At 40.9% G+C, this 18,564-nt stretch overlaps 2 protein-coding genes and 2 long non-coding RNA genes across 4 annotated transcripts in view; 3 read left to right on the top strand and 1 right to left on the bottom strand.

The window, feature by feature from the left end:
- The window catches only part of LOC138840423 (uncharacterized), a 96,815-nt gene extending 90,450 nt beyond the window's left edge, over positions 1-6,365 (bottom strand). Inside the window, exon 1 of the long non-coding RNA XR_011376078.1 lies at positions 6,303-6,365. This is a non-coding gene — a long non-coding RNA (uncharacterized lncRNA). The remainder of the gene's footprint in view (positions 1-6,302) is intronic.
- Positions 6,366-6,561: 196 nt separating this feature from the next.
- LOC138839689 (melanoma-associated antigen B2-like) lies at positions 6,562-8,688 on the top strand. Its single transcript, XM_070039264.1, has 2 exons — positions 6,562-6,670; positions 7,143-8,688. Exon 2 carries the CDS (start codon positions 7,202-7,204, stop codon positions 8,495-8,497), a length of 1,296 nt encoding a protein of 431 aa, XP_069895365.1. The 5' UTR covers positions 6,562-6,670; positions 7,143-7,201; the 3' UTR covers positions 8,498-8,688.
- Positions 8,689-11,259: 2,571 nt separating this feature from the next.
- On the top strand, positions 11,260-12,618 carry LOC138839688 (uncharacterized). Its single transcript, XR_011376012.1, has 3 exons — positions 11,260-11,384; positions 11,895-11,968; positions 12,516-12,618. It is a non-coding gene; the product is annotated as an uncharacterized lncRNA (long non-coding RNA).
- Positions 12,619-12,875: 257 nt separating this feature from the next.
- LOC138839687 (melanoma-associated antigen B18-like) lies at positions 12,876-13,869 on the top strand. The gene has a single exon (XM_070039263.1). It carries the CDS (start codon positions 12,964-12,966, stop codon positions 13,714-13,716), a length of 753 nt encoding a protein of 250 aa, XP_069895364.1. The 5' UTR covers positions 12,876-12,963; the 3' UTR covers positions 13,717-13,869.
- Positions 13,870-18,564: the final 4,695 nt, after the last annotated feature.

Below are 18,564 nucleotides of genomic sequence, written 5' to 3'. Positions count from 1 at the left end.
CAATGAATCAGAGTTTACGTTACACAATATTCAGGTTCTTCCATCTCTTGCTCTCTGATCCACATTCCTGCCGGTTAACCCTGACCACAGTCACTATGTCTCGGGGTGAGATGTAAGATACATACTTTGAGCAACCCTGCCTGGCCCAAAGTGAGATCCCATGTCTCAAAAGTGCTCAGTATTCTCCCTCCTACCTCCTACTTTCCTGTTTTAGGGGAGGATCCAAGAACACAACTGTGCTAGGATTTTCCAGAAGCCTCAGAAATCCCACTTTCCAGCAGCATTAGTTGTCATTGTTTTAGATTGTGACCATCTAATAGATGTGCAGTAATGTTATATCTAACCTCACCAAATCTGTTGGTTGATATCAAGTGCTAAATGAGTTGTATTGTTCAGATCTTTTGCCCATGAGGAGGTGCTGACTGGGGTTTGAACATAGGGCTTCACAGTTGTTATGTAGGAGCTGTACAGTTGACTAAGTCACAGCCCTGGTCCCTTTCTGCACTATTTTTTTTCATGAGAAATGATATTATTTTCTTTTATTTGTGCCAGTATTGGGGCATGAACTCAGGGCCTGGGTGTTGTCTTTAAGCGTTTACACTCAAGGGTACCACTCTATCACTTGAGCCACAACTTCACTTCTGGCGTTTTGGTGGCTAATTAGAGATAAAGAGTTTCATGAACTTACTTGATGGGGCTCACTTTGAAGTGATGTCCTCAGATCTCAGTCACTTGAGTAGTTAGGATTACAGGCTCTATTTTATTTTTTCCACACTTTATTAATATTTGTTAGTTGTACAAGGAGGGTTTATTTTTTTTACCTGTACATACATCCATACAATATACCTTGGTCAGACTCACTCCCTCGATCACTCTTGCCCATCCCCTTTTCCCCTTCTCAAACCAATCTCAACAAGTTTCTTCATTCCCTTTTCACATGCTACCAAATTATTGTGACTATATTCGCCTTCCTTCACCCTCTCTTCTCTCCTTATCCTTTCATTCTGGTATCTACTCTTATCCTCCTTGACAAGATTTGTTTTGCATTCCTGTCACTTAATTTTTTTGAAAGATCTAGTTCATTTAAGGAATCATTTCACTTTTGTCTGGCCCACTCCTGGATTGCATTTTTCCTATTTATCTTCCCAGTAAAGCAGGGACGAGAGATATGCCCCACGAGAGTTGATCTTGAGCCATACTGCTTCAAAATCTCAGCCTTCCACATAGCTAAGTTGACACATACATGCCACCATTCCCAGCTACTGATTGAGAAGGGGTCTCAAAAACATTTGCTGATGCTGACCTTGAACTTCCATCTCCCATTCTCAGCTTCCCAAGTAGCTAGGATCATAGAATGATTCAACATGCTGAGGTCTTTTGACTGTTTTAAAAAATAGAATTGTTTATTTCTTACTATGGAGAGTTAAGACTTTTTGTATCCTTTGAATCACAGCCCTTTTTCACATGTATCATTTAAAAATATTTTCTCCCAGTCTGTGGGTTCTCTTTTCATTGGCTTAATGTCTTTACCAAAGCAAAAAAATTTAAAGTCAGTTAAGTCCAACTTATCAATTATTTCTTCCATGAATACCAATCATATCTGTCATCAGTTCTAGAGAAGGTGAGATCACTAGCCTGAAGGTCCTGAACATACCTAAGAGGTAAGTAATTTTAAGCTGGCTGCATAGTGTAAGGTGCTGAGCTTCTAGAAGCAAGAGATTAGAAGGTTCCAGAGTTGAGAATCCCACTCTAAAATAGAAAAGTGCCTTTCATAGAGACTTTGGACTATGACCAAACCAGAGAGAATCTTCACCAGTGACTGGGATTGAGAGTGTCTTGTGCTTTTTATCATAAGTGACAGCAAACTAAAACAAAAACTAAAACACCCCAGTACATTAGTAGTTATTATTATGCATCTAGTATCCAGAGAGCTTCTGAAAAATAAGATTGATACTCTTTTGAGGTTGGAAACTCAGAAGTCACTGGGTTGGTATTGTGCCATGGTCTGGGGAGCCCATTCCAATAAAGAACCAATGTGTGAATGTGTGTGTGTGTGTGTGTGTGTGTGTGTGTGTGTGTGTGTGTGTGCATGCGTGTGTGTGTGTGTGTGTGCACGTGCGCATGCGCATGCAAACTATAAAGAACATCTGGATTTGGCATTGTGGCTAAATTCATGAAAATAAGAATGGCTTGAAGGAAAGGCTAGAGTTGGTCCTTAAACTAATTTCTAGAGAATTTAAGTTGCATTATTCCATTTAGAAAGTAAAATATGATTTAATGGGGTAATAATAACAGGTACTGTTTTAAGTCTCAATTCCCTCCAAATAATGTGCCAGATGCTTTGCACACATTAAGTACATTCTACAACAGATCTTATGAACTGATTTTGCAGAGATAATCTGGATTCATACAATTCGGTAGTGTGCCTTAGCCACACAGCTAGTAAGTGATAGGGCTAGGACTAGACTCTTGCTCACAATTCCCCTAGAACTCACATTCATCCCTGATTGTGGCTAGCCATGCACACATAGCTTATGTTTTTTTTCATCTATGATTCAAAAATGTATCCACAATGATAAAATGACAAACTCTGTGTCCAAAGCATTATATTGCTATATACAACCTAAGAAACAGGAATATCAAAATACTTGACATGTGAATAAGGAGCAAAAAGAGATGATGATACTCAAAGCCCAATATTGAAGGATCATGACTTTAATCCTAGCTGCTCAGAAGGCAAAGAGCAAAGGAATCCCAGTTCAATGTGATCCAAAGAAAAGTTCTCAAAAACAAAAACATAGGGCTGGAAGCATGGTTCAAGTGGTAGAATGACAAATTATCAAGCAAGAAGTTCTAAGTTCAAAACCTATTACTGAAAAAAGAGAAGGAAAAAAAAAAGAAAGTGGGGGGATAGAGATAATGTGGTCAGCTATATATGCAAAAATCAGATCCATGCTATACTTTTCTGTAGAAAGTAAATCTTTTATAACTACGGTTTTGTTGGCAAAGAAGAAATAGTTAAGTGGGGTGGGGTTTTCCCTCACAAACCAGAGCAACATCTATCCTGAAATCCCTGTTTGTTTTTTAAGCTGGGACATAAAACTAGAATTTTACTTAGGATACTAGTACATAGACAAATATGAAGCAAAATATGAGCTGATAAAAATGAGAATGTCTTAGTGTAGAATATCAGTGAGCAGCAAAATTAAAATGAAACCAATAGTGTATACTCAGTAGTAAAAATAATATCATATGCTCGTGGCTTTTGCCTGTAATTCTAGCTTCTCAGGAAGCTAAGATCTGATGATCATGGTTTGAAGCCAGCATGGACAAGAAAGTCCATGAGACTCTTTTTTTTTTATTTTTTTAATTTTTTTAATTTTTTTTATTTTTTTGGGTCCAGTTGTGGGGCCTGAACTCTAGGCCTGGGCGCTGTCCCTCAGCTCTTCAGCTCAAGGATAGCGCTCTACCATTTGATCCACAGCGCCACTTCCGGCTTTTTTCTTTTTGCTTATGTGGTGCTGAGGAATTGAACCCAGGGCCTCAGGCATGCAAGGCAAGCACTCTACCACTGAGCCACCTTCCCAGCCCTCTTATCTCCAATTAACCATGAAAAAGCTAGAAATAGAGCTATGGCTCAAGTGGTGGAGTGGTAGCTTTGAGTACAAAAGCTCAGGGGCAGAGACCAGGCCCTGAGTTCAAGCCCATTTGAAACACACACACACACACACACACACACACACACACACACACACACACACACACACACACACACACACACACACACACACACACACCTACCTGGCAGAGGACTGAACAAGAAAAATAAATTCATATATTTTAACATGCTAACATAAACTCCTGATTTCAATTACTTTCTTGTCTCTCATAAATTATGGTTATAATACCTTTAAAAAGTATCTCAAAATACAATTTGGGTGAAAGAGACACAGAAAAACCATGTAGCCAGAAAATGTATATAAGTTAAAATTAAATAGGGGAAAAGTAAATGTAACTTCCAAAACAAAAAATCTGTTTTCATTAGCTTTCCTAAGCTAAATTATAAAATATTTTAAAATCTTATTTTACTCTACATAAGTTAATTGGCAACAAATATAGATTTATCAATATAGTCATTGAATTACTTGTCTTTTGTTGCAATTTCTAACACATCACTCCTCGATCAAGGCCCTCTTCTCTGCTGGGTTTGTAGCCAGGAAATTCGCTGGATTTTTGCAGGGTCATATGACAATCCCTCTGACTTCTCATTCAAAATTATGATAGAGGCAGAACTTCCAAATTGAGAGAAGCAGGTTCAAATAAATAAGGAAGAGACTTATGAGATTGGTCACTTGTCTAACTAGGGATATGAATGTGAATTAATAGTAACACTCTCTCCAGAGAGGCCCCTCAAAGGAGATCCCCAAAGTTTCCTCTGCTGTTTGTTGTAGAAAGTCCCACACAGATATCAGGCTGATTTCTGCCTGGAAAATCTCAGGTGGGGTAAAGGCTTCATTCTAAGTGGAGATAGCCTCAGATTTTGCTGAGGGAGAAGATGGAGGACCTAACAAGAATCAGTATTAAGACTGTTAAGGAGGAGACCTTCAGTATCAGAGTACCTCACAGATCCCACACCTGGCTTTGAAGCACCAGAGTGTCTATTTTTAACCAGAAAGTCTCAGAAAACAGTGATGATTTAGAATGGTCAGGGAACTACTTCTATAAAATAGAGAATCTTAGAAAACTGAAGTCAAAAGGAAGACCCTTGAAGTAGATTAGCCAAAATTTTGTTAAGAAGTTTTGTATCAATTTTGATTTCATCTAAGAAATTGGTCTATAGTTCTCTTTCTTTGATGCATCCCTGTCTGGTTTTGGGATGAGGGTTATGATGGCTTCATAGAAAGAATTTGGTAGTGACCTTTCACTTTGAATTTCATTGAAGGGTTGGAGGAGTATTGGTGTGAGTTCTGCTTTGAAGGCCTTGTAGAATTCAGCTGTAAACCCATCCAGTTCTGGGGTTTTTCTTGGGTGAGAAGTCTGTTACTGCTTGTTGCCTCCATCAGAAAGAATGACACCGTCCCATTTGTTAGGAAATAGGGGCTGGAAAGGTCACTCAGTGGTAGAGTGCTTGCCTTGCATGCCTGAGGCCCTGGGTTCGATTCCTCAGCACTACATAAGCAAAAAGAAAAAAGCTGGAAGTGGCGCTGTGGCTCAAGTGGTAGAGTGCTAGCCTTGAGCTGAAGAGCTGAAGAGCTGAGGGACAGCTCACAGGTTCAGGCCCCACAACCGGACCCCCCCCATTTGTTAGGAAATGGACAGACTTAGAAAGAATATTAAGTGAGGTAAGCCAGACCCAAAGAAACATAGGTCCCATGGTTTCCCTTATTTGCAATAAGTAGTATATGTTTGGATAAACAGAGAAGGTCAAAAGCTATGTACATATGACCATATAAGATGATGTTAAGCGAAATGAACCCCACGATAGGGACACAAGAGGTTTTATCTTTTTTGTCGTTTTTTAATGTACTATGTGATTTTTTTTGTTTCTTTTGTATGTTTTTTTCCTCCATGTATAACCCCTGTTTTCACTGTATTTGATTCTGGTGCCCTGCATCTTGTATATACATTTTTCTAATTTGGGGAGGGGAAGGGAAAAAGCAAAATGTTGAAACAAGGACACAGGTTGGCCCATTCTAGCAATGAGATGTACAAGACACTATGTTAAAAATGAACTTTACAGCTTTGGGGGTTGGGGTGGGGAGGGAGGAGTTAGGGAGGTGGGGAGGGAAGGGATGGCAGGGGTAAAACAAAGGAGGGGATAACAAAGCTTGATAGGAAATATACTCATTACCTTACTCATGTAACTGTAACCCCTCTGTACAGTATCATATATATATATATTTATATATATATATATATATATATATATATATATATATATATATATATATATATATATATGGAGAGAGAGAGATGAAGACCCTAAGTTCTAATAGGATGATACATTCCAAAATAGGGAGACAAGCCCCAGCTTCTTGCTCTCAGGCTTGAGAGGTTCCGTGGGGAAGGCAGGTCTATAGCCCAATTTCCTCTGAAGGGACTGAGGAAAGTGTGCTTTTGGTTTAAAGCCTATGGACTTCGGGCAATATCCTGAGGAATCCGAAATGCTGCTAAATATTGAGGTGATGACCTAGAGCAGATCAACTTTAAAGCAGTGGGCTCCTTTAAGAACTCACCCTAACGTTTGACTATCTCCCCTTCCCCCCCCACCCCCCCCACACCGGATATAGTTTCCTGCTTACTTCCTTTGCCTTGCTGAGGAAAGAGATTGGGTCCTCCAGGCCTTGCAGAGGCCTCTAACTTGGATCTCAGAATCAGAGCATCAGGAGCTGCCCTGTCAGAAATTTCAAGCTTCATCTAGGCGGAGTCAATCTAAAGGTCCCTGAATGTGAACTCAGAGTTCTGTCAACCCTGTCAACCCCACGTAACAATCCCCTACCTCATAAAAACCCTCCCTGAAGGCCTGCCCGGGGTATTCACTGGCCAGAGTTATAAGACGTTGAAGAGACTCCATTTTAGCCGTCTCTGGAAATCGAGGGCTTTCTGCCTGATGAAAAGCCCCTGCCCGGTTCGAACCCCACAGCGGGCAATGGTCTTGATTGTAAAAGAAGTAAGTTTCCTAAAGAACTTTGAATTGTCCACTTGAGCTGAGGAAAGGGCCACGGGGCACTGTTGCTGGGGCTTGAACTCAGGGCCTGGATACTGTCCTTGGGCTTCTTTTTGCGCAAGGCTAGTGCTCTACCACTTGAGCCACAGCTCCACTTCGACGGGGTTTTTTTTTTCTTTTTTTTTTGTTTTGTGGGTTTTTATTTTTATTTTTTGGCCTGTTAATTGGAGACAAGTGTCTTTGCCTGCCTGGGCTAGCTTCCAACCCCGATCCTCCCAACTCACCTTCAGGTCAGAGGCTTGAGCCACCAGAGCCAGGCCTCCACCGGTTTTCTAAGGGATCGGCTGAACAAAAACACAGCCCAGTGGATTCATACAGTAGTCCTCACTCAGAAACCTACAGAGGTGGCTCCTTCAGAGCTCAAGTGGTATCCCCTTTGTGAAAGTACTGACAGGATCTCATTTTCCCTCCCCAGGTCCCAATACTTGCTCTCTAGCCCACATTCCTGTCTGCGTTTCTTTCACTGCAGTCATCATGCCCCGGGGGCTAGGGAGCAAGCTTCGTGCTGCTCAAGACAAACGCTACCACGAGACCCAAGACAGTCACCAGAGTACCGATGAACCTCACGCCACCAGAGCTGACACAAAAGAGTCCACCTACTGCCCTGGAGGTGGTTCTAGAGATACCATCCCCAGCACCTCAGCTGAAGATTCTGCTAAGAGAAAAAATGGAGCTCCACCCACCATCTCCAAGGCTCCACATGCCACCTCCTCGAAGGTGCCAGTCACTGCCACCACCAAGGCACCAGTCGCCACCACCACCGCTAAGTCACCAGGCGCCATCACCGCCGCCACCACTACCAAGGCACCAGTTGCCACCGCCATCACCACCAAAGCACCAGTCGTTTCCACCACCAAGACACCAGTTGCCACCACCACCAAGGCACCAGTCGCCTCCACCTCCAGAATGCCACCTCTCGCCACGTCCAAGGCTCCACTGGCCACCACCTCAAAAGCTACTGCTGCTGACTCTCTCAAAAAGTCTAGTAAAAGTGCCAATCCCCGAGGGGCAGAAGCTGCTCATCCTGCCAGGGCCCCACCCTTTACTGAGCATCCGTGGAAAGATCTCATTCTGAGAAAGGCCGGGATGCTGATGCAGTATCTGCTGTACAAGTACAAAACCAAACAGCCTATTGTGAGGGGAGAAATGATGAAAATTATCAATAGAAGATTCAAAGACCATTTTCCTGAAATACTCCAGAAAGCATCTGAGCGTATGGACCTCGTATTTGGACTTGAGTTAAAGGAAATCAAACCCAATAGTCCATGCTATACCTTAGTCAGCAAGGCAGAATTTACCAACAGTGGTGGGATGCCCAGTGGCTTAGAATTTCCCAAGAATGGGCTTCTAATGCCTCTACTGGGTGTTATCTTCTTAAATGGCAACTGTGCTACTGAGGAGGAAGTGTGGGAGTTCCTGAGTATTTTGGGCGTTTATGATGGGAGGAAGCACATTATCTTTGGGGAGCCCAGAAAGCTTATTACTCAGGATATGGTGAAGGAAAAATATCTAGAATACCAGCAGGTGCCAGGTAGTGATCCTCCACGTTACCAGTTCCTATGGGGTCCCCGTGCCCATGCTGAAACCTCAAAAATGCAGGTGCTTGAATTTTTAGCAAAGGTCAATGATACCGTCCCTAGTGATTTCCCTGGCCATTATGAAGAAGCGCTTAGAGAGGAAGAAGAGCGAGCTAGAGCTAAAGTTTCATCAAAGGCTAAAGTTTCAGCCAAGGATCCAGATGTACCTGGCACTTCCTCCCACCAGCAATGAAGTTGGAGGCAAATTCATCACTTAGTTGTAAAGAAGCTGATGGCAATAGTGTAATATGTTAACATATTGCATTCCTGTTACACATTATTATTCAGACATCTCTCTGTTGATAACAATCTTCCATTTCAAAGCCATGGTTATTAACAGCATAGATCACATGTTTTCAGACTTCAGTATAAGAACTGTTACTGTGAAATACATTGTAAAAAAATCTACAAAAATATCTGTTTAGAGAACCAGAAAACATGGTTTGGGCATGAAAATATTTTTGAAAATGTGTAACAGACCCCCCTGCATATAATTGGAGTATTTAAAATAAAGCAAAACATCTAAACATAGTTGTTGGATTGCCTTAATTCATGTTTGTTTTTCTTTTGTGAAATTCAAAGATATATCCTTGGTTTTCTGATTCCAGAATGAAGATAAAATATTAAAGTATATTCCTTGCCCACTAACACATTTATTCTCATTAATTGAGCATCTGCTCTGTGTTAGCAATAAAGATGCTGCTAAGAGAAAGGAGACGTATCTTCTGCCTGTAGAGTTTGAGAATGTAAAAAAAAAAGTTGTTCCACTAGGAAGATGGTATGATATTCAGTAACAGATGAAAAGGGACTCAGGATGGTATGAGGGTAGATTGTAGATGGGAGCAGGTCAAGTGGAAATTCTCTGAGTCAAGACACTGTGGCTTGAGAACATTGCAAGTCATTTGTTCGGAGATATGTTAAGCTAGTCCCATTTTAGGTGAGACTAATAATCAAGAGCAGATGTCAAACCCTCAGCCCATGAGCCCTGCAGTTCCAAGGTTAACCCTAGAATAGGAAATTAATTCTTTGGGATTATAGAGCAGAGAGAATCTCTGCCTAGGGTAAGAATGCTAGAAGCTCTGCTCTTCTGGTGCAGTTGAACACAGTGCAGAGACCAGTGTTTTATGCACATTTTCTTTAGAGTTTGTAAATTGTGTGTGTTTGTGTGTGTGTGTGTGTGTGTGTGTGTGTGTGTGTGTGTGTGTGATTCTTGAGGAGCGATGCCAAGAAACCACTGGGAAGGCATTCTTTAAGCTTGGGAAACCAGAGCCTATTCCCTTCATTAGGCAACATTCCATAGTGGGCCTAGGTTTTGTGGTAGTGAAATAAATGAAAATAGAAGTCTGTTGAGTGGGACATCAAAGGAAAAGGAGATTGCTGGTCCTTATGGTAAAGCCTGCAAGCATTGAACTGAACCCCAGTGAGGTGTCTGCCTCTGTATTAAATATTCTCTACTGAGGAAATCTGAGTGTTAGTTGCTTATCAGCATTTTAGCTGACTTATTTTCTTTGTCCTAGAGCAATGCATATTTTCTAACTTCAGGATACAATCAAGAAAAGTTCCCAGAGATGAAAGTAGTTCTCTTCTAGTGTGAACATAATCATACATCTTCCATTCATTAAAGACCCAATATTGGCAAGTCACTTTACCAGGTGCTTTACATCTACTAAATATGTTCCCATAACCCTACAAGATGGTACTATATGAGATTCACTTGGCAGATAAAGAACTAAAACATTTTCAAATGCACACAGCTGGTAAGAGAGCTAGGCCCAGATGCTCCACTATTTTACTCCTCCCAAGTTGAGGCCAACCTGCTGTCTCTTATTCCCACAACTTCAAGAAATTCCTCAGGTGATACGTACCCTATGGCCAAAGTACTTAAGGCAGGCCTAAAGATGGAAAATAAAATTGAGACTTAAACTGTCTGTGGGGCTCACTTGCCTGAGGCCCCGGCCCCTGCCCCTAGTCCCAAGGCCCCTTGAGAGCAAACTGCCTTAGTGACAGCACACGTGTCCGGCCCCTGTCCTTTGCCAAATTGCAGAGCCCTTCCCCTAGGTCTAGTTTGGGCCTTGCTTTTTTTTTCTAGTTTGCTCTGGGACAATGAATTTCTACTGCTTTACTGGAGAATCAGATGCTGCACCTCAGGCTCCAGGATTTGTAACTGAATGGAGATGGTACATTTCTAGAAAGTGTGCTAGTGACCACCAGAAACCTCTAATCTAATATAAAAGGTTGTGTTTCAAGAAAAATAATATGCAGGCATACATATGCTTGCTAGGGATGCAGATGATAAAAGGCCCAGAATAGAACAGACTAGTGTGGGTAATGTCAAAAGATATATGTCTCACAAATTTCTGTGCCTAAGGTTTTTCCCTTAGAAAGTAGCCCTCAAATAGAAGGTTTCCTAAATCTAAGTTTGGCTGGTGAGCAGACCCTAATTTCCAGTGTGCTTGTATTTTCTTATAAGGCAACCAACAAATCCAGGAGTCTGCTTAGTGCTGCTTTCAGGTCTGCATCTCCACTGTGAGCCATTCTCTGCAAGGTTTGCAGAAGAGGAAATTCAAGAGCTTTCACGGAGTTGGTGGCCAAGAGCATGAAAACATTCTACTAGGCTTCACAGCCAGGCCTAAGAACTGCGGGATGTATCACCCCCTACCCACATCCAATCAAATGGTACAACACAGAGCCCCGCCCCTGGGAGGTCCTAAGTGGAGGAGGAGATCAGAGCTCAGGATCTAAGGAAGGCCAGCTCAGGTGTTCCTGAGGGGAGGAGTGATGCAGTGTGACAGCCTTGCAGGGCTAGGCCTGCCTCTGCCCCCAGCAGGAACAGAGCCCCACGTGAATAGAACCCCCCCCACGTAAGCAGTGCCCCTAGTGAACAGAACTCTGCTCATTCAGCCAGCCTCTGACTCAAGTGTTAAGAAGTTCTAGGAACGTCCGTTTGGCCGGACACCCTCTCAGTTCTGCGGCCAGATTGCCAAGGACTGAAGACAGATCTGAGGCTTGTGGACTCAGATCAGCAAAGGAAAAGTCTCAGGACAGAGACAAAATAAAGGAGAGGATTGTGAGCAAGGAAGGTGGGGACTACCTACACGACAACAGAAGGATGTCAGAACACTGCCCTAGTGGTCCCCCCCCCCCCGGAACCCCCCACCACCACGCCCCCTGCTCCAGGCAGGGCTGTCAGGGAGAGTGGGTCTGGGAGGGAAAGCCTTGGTCAGATGGAAACTTTAGGGAGTCAAAACTGAAAACAAGTCATCCAGTTTCTGTTATCAGCTTTAGGAAGCTCCGGCAGGGCTGCCTGGGAGGGCAGGCCTTCGTTCAAGGGAGACACTGAAAAATCTGCTAGCTTCTGTTGTCATGTCTGGAAAGGGGTTCCTGGTTGGACCCCTCCCTCGTTGGCTTCTCAGGGCTCATCCATATAACTTCAGAGCTACGGAGGGAAGGGGGCCAGTGGACATGTATGTGAACTCAAGGACCTCTTCCTACCTCTCAGAGCCCAGACCTACTACCTGCCCATGCTTTGTGTCCTACACGGAGTTGGCAGACTGCAGCCTAAGACATACCCACTCTCACTCTTTCTCCAGTGAGCCCAACAGGAACCCCGTCAGAGCAGTGATCTGGTAGAAACCTGGAGAGGCAGCCTCAGGTAAAAATCAAGGTGGGTTGAAAATGAACTATATAACTTGAGGGTAAGGATGGGAGGGAAAAACTGGGACAGTACAAGGAAAGGAGTGACCCTGTCCAAAAAGAAATGTGTTCAATACCGGACTTATGTAACTGTAACCCCTCTGCATCACTCTTATAATAACAATAAAAAAATTTTTAAGCAAGATTATTTTTTGAAGGCACCAGTAGCTCATGCCTATAGTCCTAGCTACTCAGGAGTCTGAGATCTGAAATCGTAGTTTGAAGCCAGCCCAGGCAGGAAAGTCTGTGAGACTCCTCAATTAACACCAGAAAACATTAAACAACAACTAGAAGTGAGCTGTGTAGCTCACGTTGGCTCAAGTTGTAGTGTACTAGCTTTGAGTACAAAAGCTCAGAGACAGTGATCAGGCACTGAGTTCAAAACCTAGGACTGGTACCAAAAACAAAAACAAAACAAAACAAAAAAAAAAGAAAGAAAAGAAAAGAAAAACAACCAACCAAAAACAAGGTAGTCTCTCTCGGAAGATACAAACACCATACCATTCTCCCTCCTCTAGGTGTGCGCCAGTACAGACCAGAATCATCATGCCTCGTGGTCAAAAAAGTAAGCTACGTGCTCGTGAGAAACGCAACAAGGCTAAAAGTGAATCTCGAGGTGAACAGGCCCCTACTGCAGCAGAGGAGGAAGAGACCCCCTCTTCCTCCTCTCTTAATAGAGGTGGAGGTGGATCTGGAGCTAGAGCTGCTGCTCCTGCTGCTCCTACTGCTACTCCTGCTGCTGCTGCTCCTCCTTCTCCTGCTGCTCCTCCTCCTCCTGCTGCTGCTCCTGCTGCTGCTGCTGCTCCTCCTGCTCCTCCTCCTGCTGCTGCTGCTGCTCCTGCTGCTGCTGCTGCTGAAGCATGTAACAAATCCCAGCAGCCTGAGCAGGCCAAACCTACCACGGATCCTTCTGCATGTATTTTATGCCACAAATTTGATGCAAGTGTCACTAGCCTAGCTGAGGAAATGCCAACCACTTCCCAAGCACTTCCCAACACTGATAGTTCAGTTGTATCCATTATAGATCAGAAAGCTATTTTGCTGGTACAGTTCATCATACGCAAATATAACATGGGAGAACTTATAACCAAGTTAGATATGATCAGGTTTGTCATCAAAAAGGATAAGGCCCATTTCAATGAGATTCTCAAAAAAGCCTCAGAGCTGATGGTGCTGGCTTTTGGAATTGATGTGAAGGAATCGGATCCAATCAGGCATTACTATATTCTTGTCAGCAAATTACATCCTATCTGTGATGCAAGGCTGAGTGGTGAGATCATACCGAGAAATGGCCTTTTGATGACCATCCTGTGTGTCATCTTCATGAAAGGAAATTGTGCCAACGAAGAGGATGTCTGGAAAGTGCTTAATGCGATGGGGATCCACGATGAAATAAATCACTTTGCCTACGGAAATGTAAAGAAGGTCATCACCGAAGATTTGGTGCAGGAAAAATATTTAGAATACCAGCAAGTTCCTGATAGTGATCCTCCACGCTATCAGTTCCTGTGGGGTCCTCGAGCTCATATTGAAACAAGCAAGATGAGAGTGCTTGAATTTCTGGCTATGACCCACAATACCACGCCTAGTGCCTTTTCATCGTGGTATGAAGATGCTTTGAAAGATGAAGAAGAACGATCCCAAACAAGATTGGCAGTTATACTTCTTACTAGTTTCTTAGCTCTTGCACGCTCCAACAGCTTCTCCCACCAAGAATAAAGTCTGAGACACTTCACCTTGCATTTGAAGAGGTGGTGAATTAAGGAAACACAATACATATTCAATCTTTGTTTCTGTCCTACATGAGCAACTTATAGATTTATCTTTTGTGGAAAGTTTTTAAATCTCAAAAAGACTTTTCAATTAGCATTGGTATCTACATGTAGTAATAGATAGACTACGTACTTGATGCTCTTTGTTAGGATTAACACATATTTTACTATCAACAAAAACTGAGAAAGCTTTTATCATATTTAGTGATCTGTAACAAGGAAACATAGTATTGGAATAGAAATGCAAAATAAAATGCAGTCAAATTGTGAAATAGAGAAAAAGTAGTCAAAGATGATCAGTTTTTAACCCTTGCTAATTCATTGTTCAGTATAACAAAATATAGACAACAATGTGTTTTCACTATTCAAGAGCATAAGAATAAATTGTAATAAATTAAACTTCTTGTTCACTGTTTGTTTTTTATTCCAGTAAACCATAAAGAATCTTTATCTGTGCGGGGGTGGGGGGAGAGTAGTATGTACTTTTGTCCCTAGTACAAGTGAACACAATGAAAAGACTGGGTATGTTTTATACACACATCTAGAGACTTTCTGAGAAATAAGGGTGATAACCTTTTATGGTGAGACACTCTCAAATCACTATGCTAGTACTCTGTGCTTTACACTGAGGGAATCTAACTCCACTCTTTTCCCCCTGATCCTGGGGCTTGAACTCTGGGCCTGGGTGCTGACCCTGAGCTCCTTTTGCTCAAGGCTAGCACTCTACCACTTGAGCCACAGTGGCACTTCCAACTCTTTCTGTGATCAATTGGAGATAAAAGTCTCACAGGGGCTTTCCTGCTCGGGCTGGCTTTGAACCACGATCCTCAGATCTCAGCCTCCTGAGTAGCTAGGATTACAGGTGTGAGCAATTGGCACCTGGCTCATGACTCCACTTCTTTACAGTGATATTTTAACTAAATTGACTGCAGTATAATTCTGCAGAGTCTGAGGGAGGACTTGTTTTTGCATGAGTTAAGTGATTTTTGTTTCAGTTGTATAGTTAAAATATCTCAGAATTATCTTAATTTTTTCTTGGGTTTGGGATTTTTGTTTTGTTTTGTTTTGCCAGTACTGGAGCTTGAATTCTGGGCCTGGGCACTGTCTCTGAGCTGCTTTTGCTCAAGGCTAGCACTCTACCATTTGAGCCACAGTGCCATTTCTAACCTTTTCTTTGATTAATTGGAGATAAGAGTCTCACAGACTTTCCTGCCTGAGCTGGCTTCTGAGTAGCTAGGATTGTAGGCGTGAGTCATTGGCGCCTGGCTATTTCCTTGTTTGAGGAAAGCAGATTGAATAGGAACTTAAACCATCTGTACAAAGTGAGATGTCTATAGTGATGGTTAGAGTACTAGAGTTCCTTTGTGTATGCTTTGATATTGAAAGATATAAATAAAACGTGTCCCATTACTTAGGCAAAGATTTAGTGAGAATTATCAGGTATCAAAAAATAGTTCTAGGCAACTTCATTTAGTAAAGAAAATCTGGAGGATTAATAGGGAGAGCAACCTCCAGAATCTAGAAGAAGGACCCTATGTGCTATTCCAATCCACAGAAGCTAAGACAGTCAGGGTTCTGGATCTAGAGTTTAGTATAAGATAGAGAAGGAACACGGAGAAGACAAGACTGAGAATCTGGTGAGGGGTCTATACAACTTGTATGAATAGGTTTGGGAAATCTATGAATAACAGTGTAAAGTTTCAGAGTGATCTGAGTGGGAAGAGCATTAGATGAAAGGACAAAGTCATTTCAGACATGTAGTCTCTGTTAGAACTTTCTTACCTACTTTCAGACAGTCTCTGTCAGGACACTGGATAATGTAAAATGAAGCATTGTGCATATAATGGCGTCTATTCTGTAGGATAGCATCTTTTCTATAAACTCACAATGCTCCTACAAAGGCATCTATCTGTGTAAACAACACTTGTGTTCCCATTTTGCCATTTCGTTTTTCAGCATTGTGAAAATGCACTTCCTCCACTTCAGCATTTGCTGGACTTTCACCTTATCATCCTATATCTTGTTTACTAACCCCTCATTGCTCACCACACTCTCACATGTGCTGGCCCACATATAAATAACAAGAAAAACAAAATGAAACAAAAAGTGAAATAAAATCAATACTAAAATAATATTTAAAAGGAAAAAAACAGTTTTTAAGAAAAAGTATTGGAGAAATTCTTTCAAGGTTCTCTAACATTAAAATCTACCAGATCTGTGGAGGGTAGTATGTTGTAACATGCATTATTCTTTTCTTTTTCTTTTTTTTGTGCCTGTACTGTGGCATGAACTCAGGAACTAAGCTCTTGCTTGGCTTTTTCACTCAATCTGATACTCTACCACTTGAGCCACATCTCCAATTCCAGCTTTTTGTTGGTTAACTAGAGATAAGAGTTTCACAGATTTTTCTTCCTAGAGTGGCTTTGAACCACCATACTCAGATCTCAACCTCCTTAATAGCTAGGATGAGCCACCAGTGCCTAGATGGCATATATTAGTATTAAATATATTTTTAAAGATTAAGAAAAATAAATGTTAAGAAGAACAGGACATTCCAAATACAGATGTTAGGAAGACATTAAAATAGTAAAATAAGCCATTTACAAGAACAGCTAAGTGATACCTGATTATTTTGCCAGTAAAATATGGAAAATTAAATACAAGCACTGGACTCTCAAGAGAGCATAAGCTATGATTTGGAACTTATTTGTCACTGTGGAAACTCTTAAAGTTTAATCCCCTTTGTACGGTATTAAGAGGGTGAAAATCTGATCCAACTACAGTGTAGAGGCCTTTGGGAGGTGAGTATGATTAGATCAGGTCCTCAAGGTGAAGCCTCCATGATTAACTGGTTACTCTGTGAGAAAAGAGGAAGACTTGCGAACACACACACACACACACACACACACACACACACACACACACACACACACACACACACACACACACACACACACACACAACCCAGGTGATGACCTGCAAGCAAGAATGCCTTTATCAGATACAGTCCTTAGACTTCCAACCTGAACCATAAGCCAAGATGAAACTCTTCTTCTGGACAACTTACTGGGTCTGTATCATTATGATTTGGTAACAGAAAACAGAATAAGATACATATTAATAAGAACTAGCATGTAACAGAATTAACTCTAAACCTTTCATATAATTTTACATAGCTTATAGAAAATATTTTATCTCACATTATCTAGAAAGGCAAATGCAGTACTTAAAAGCACAGGATTATAGAACCAAAAACCTGGTGTTTGACTCTAGGCTCACCATATACTAGCCATGTGACATTTTTTCTCACTTTCAATATTGAAATAAAAGCACCCACTATCTAAGAACTATGTTGAGAAATAAAGGTAAAGCATTTGAAAATGTTCTCGTGAATTCATTTGCAATATTTACACATCAACTACTTATCAAAAACTTTTTCACTCAGTTTTCATGTTGTATGTTGAAGTAGTTGATCTTTTATTTAAAAGAATATAGATCACATATAGATTATTAACACTTATGAAGCTAAATTATAGAAATAATAACCTCTAACATAGTTAATTCCTAAAACACTATAGGAAGATTTTCAGTCATTTTAATTAAATCAATAGAAATTATTAATATTTTAAAAGTTCAGGGCCTGTGGACTGGCTCAAGGCATGGACCATCTGCTTGGCAAGCATGAGACCCTGAGTTCAAACTCCAGCAATGCCAAAAATAAAATAAAAAGCTCAGCACTTACTATCAAGAAATATTAGCCTTAATTTTTCATTCCTCATTTGTATAGGATAAATGAAGTGCTTCAGTAAAGAGGGATTTTTTGTTGATAATAGCTAATTAATGAAGAACAGAGAAACTCATCTTGGGTACAGTATGATTAAGGATAGTTTGGTATCCAAGGATAGCACTTAATATATTTTTCATAAATCTGAGAAGATTCTTAGGATTTGTTTTGAAAATAGTATAGAAAAAGAGTTTGAAGATATTGAAAATACTGCATAAGAAAAGCATATTTCATGTATATTTTATCATTTTAGGTGATTTTTATTTTTTCTCAATGCTGGAACACTTCATATCATAATTACAAGCTTCATAAGACACTTTTCTGTTATTTATAAATATTTTCAATTCATGATTAGACATGAGCATTTGGGGCCAGTCAGATTTCCTTCATTTTGTATCTCTGTAGCTTTGGGATTTATTATGATGTTTTTTTCAAATATACTATCTATATATCTGGCACATGTTTCTTCTTACTCTGTCACCGTTCTCTATGTACAATGACATTTAGTTTGATTCTTATTGGCTAGAATCAACACTAAGCCTGAAGTATGAGAAAAAAATTCGATTTCAATCATATTGTAGGTTAAATAGGCTGTGATGACGGCTTCTTTATCAATTCTTTCTAACAGTAGTACCCAGAATTCTCAACAATCTGACTATGACTAAATACAGAGAATAAAAATTTCTTATAAATTTAGATCTGCTTGGACTAAGGAGAAAATATTAAGGCTTGTCTTTTCTTACAAAACAAGATTTTAAGCTGAGAATAAGGAAAATATATTGTAGTGTACCTATATGGTGCAATGTTCATTTTCAGTTCATGTTCACTATTTTATTGATCTGATTAGCATATTTGCTAGTTAAAGCCAAAAAACAATATGGATTCTCCATCAGATTGTTATAATTGAGATCCTTTAAAATTGTTTCACCTGGTGATGGTGAAAAATCCATTATCTGAGAATGTAGCAAGCAATCTCTCCTTTGTTAAATATGCTACTGCCTCACTGTCTAC

The sequence above is a fragment of the Dipodomys merriami genome, unplaced genomic scaffold (assembly GCF_024711535.1).
Source record: "Dipodomys merriami isolate MVZ:Mamm:240054 unplaced genomic scaffold, mDipMer1.0.p SCAF_3, whole genome shotgun sequence".
Taxonomy (NCBI): Eukaryota; Metazoa; Chordata; class Mammalia; order Rodentia; family Heteromyidae; genus Dipodomys; species Dipodomys merriami.
This window is presented reverse-complemented; position numbering and strand designations above follow the sequence as displayed.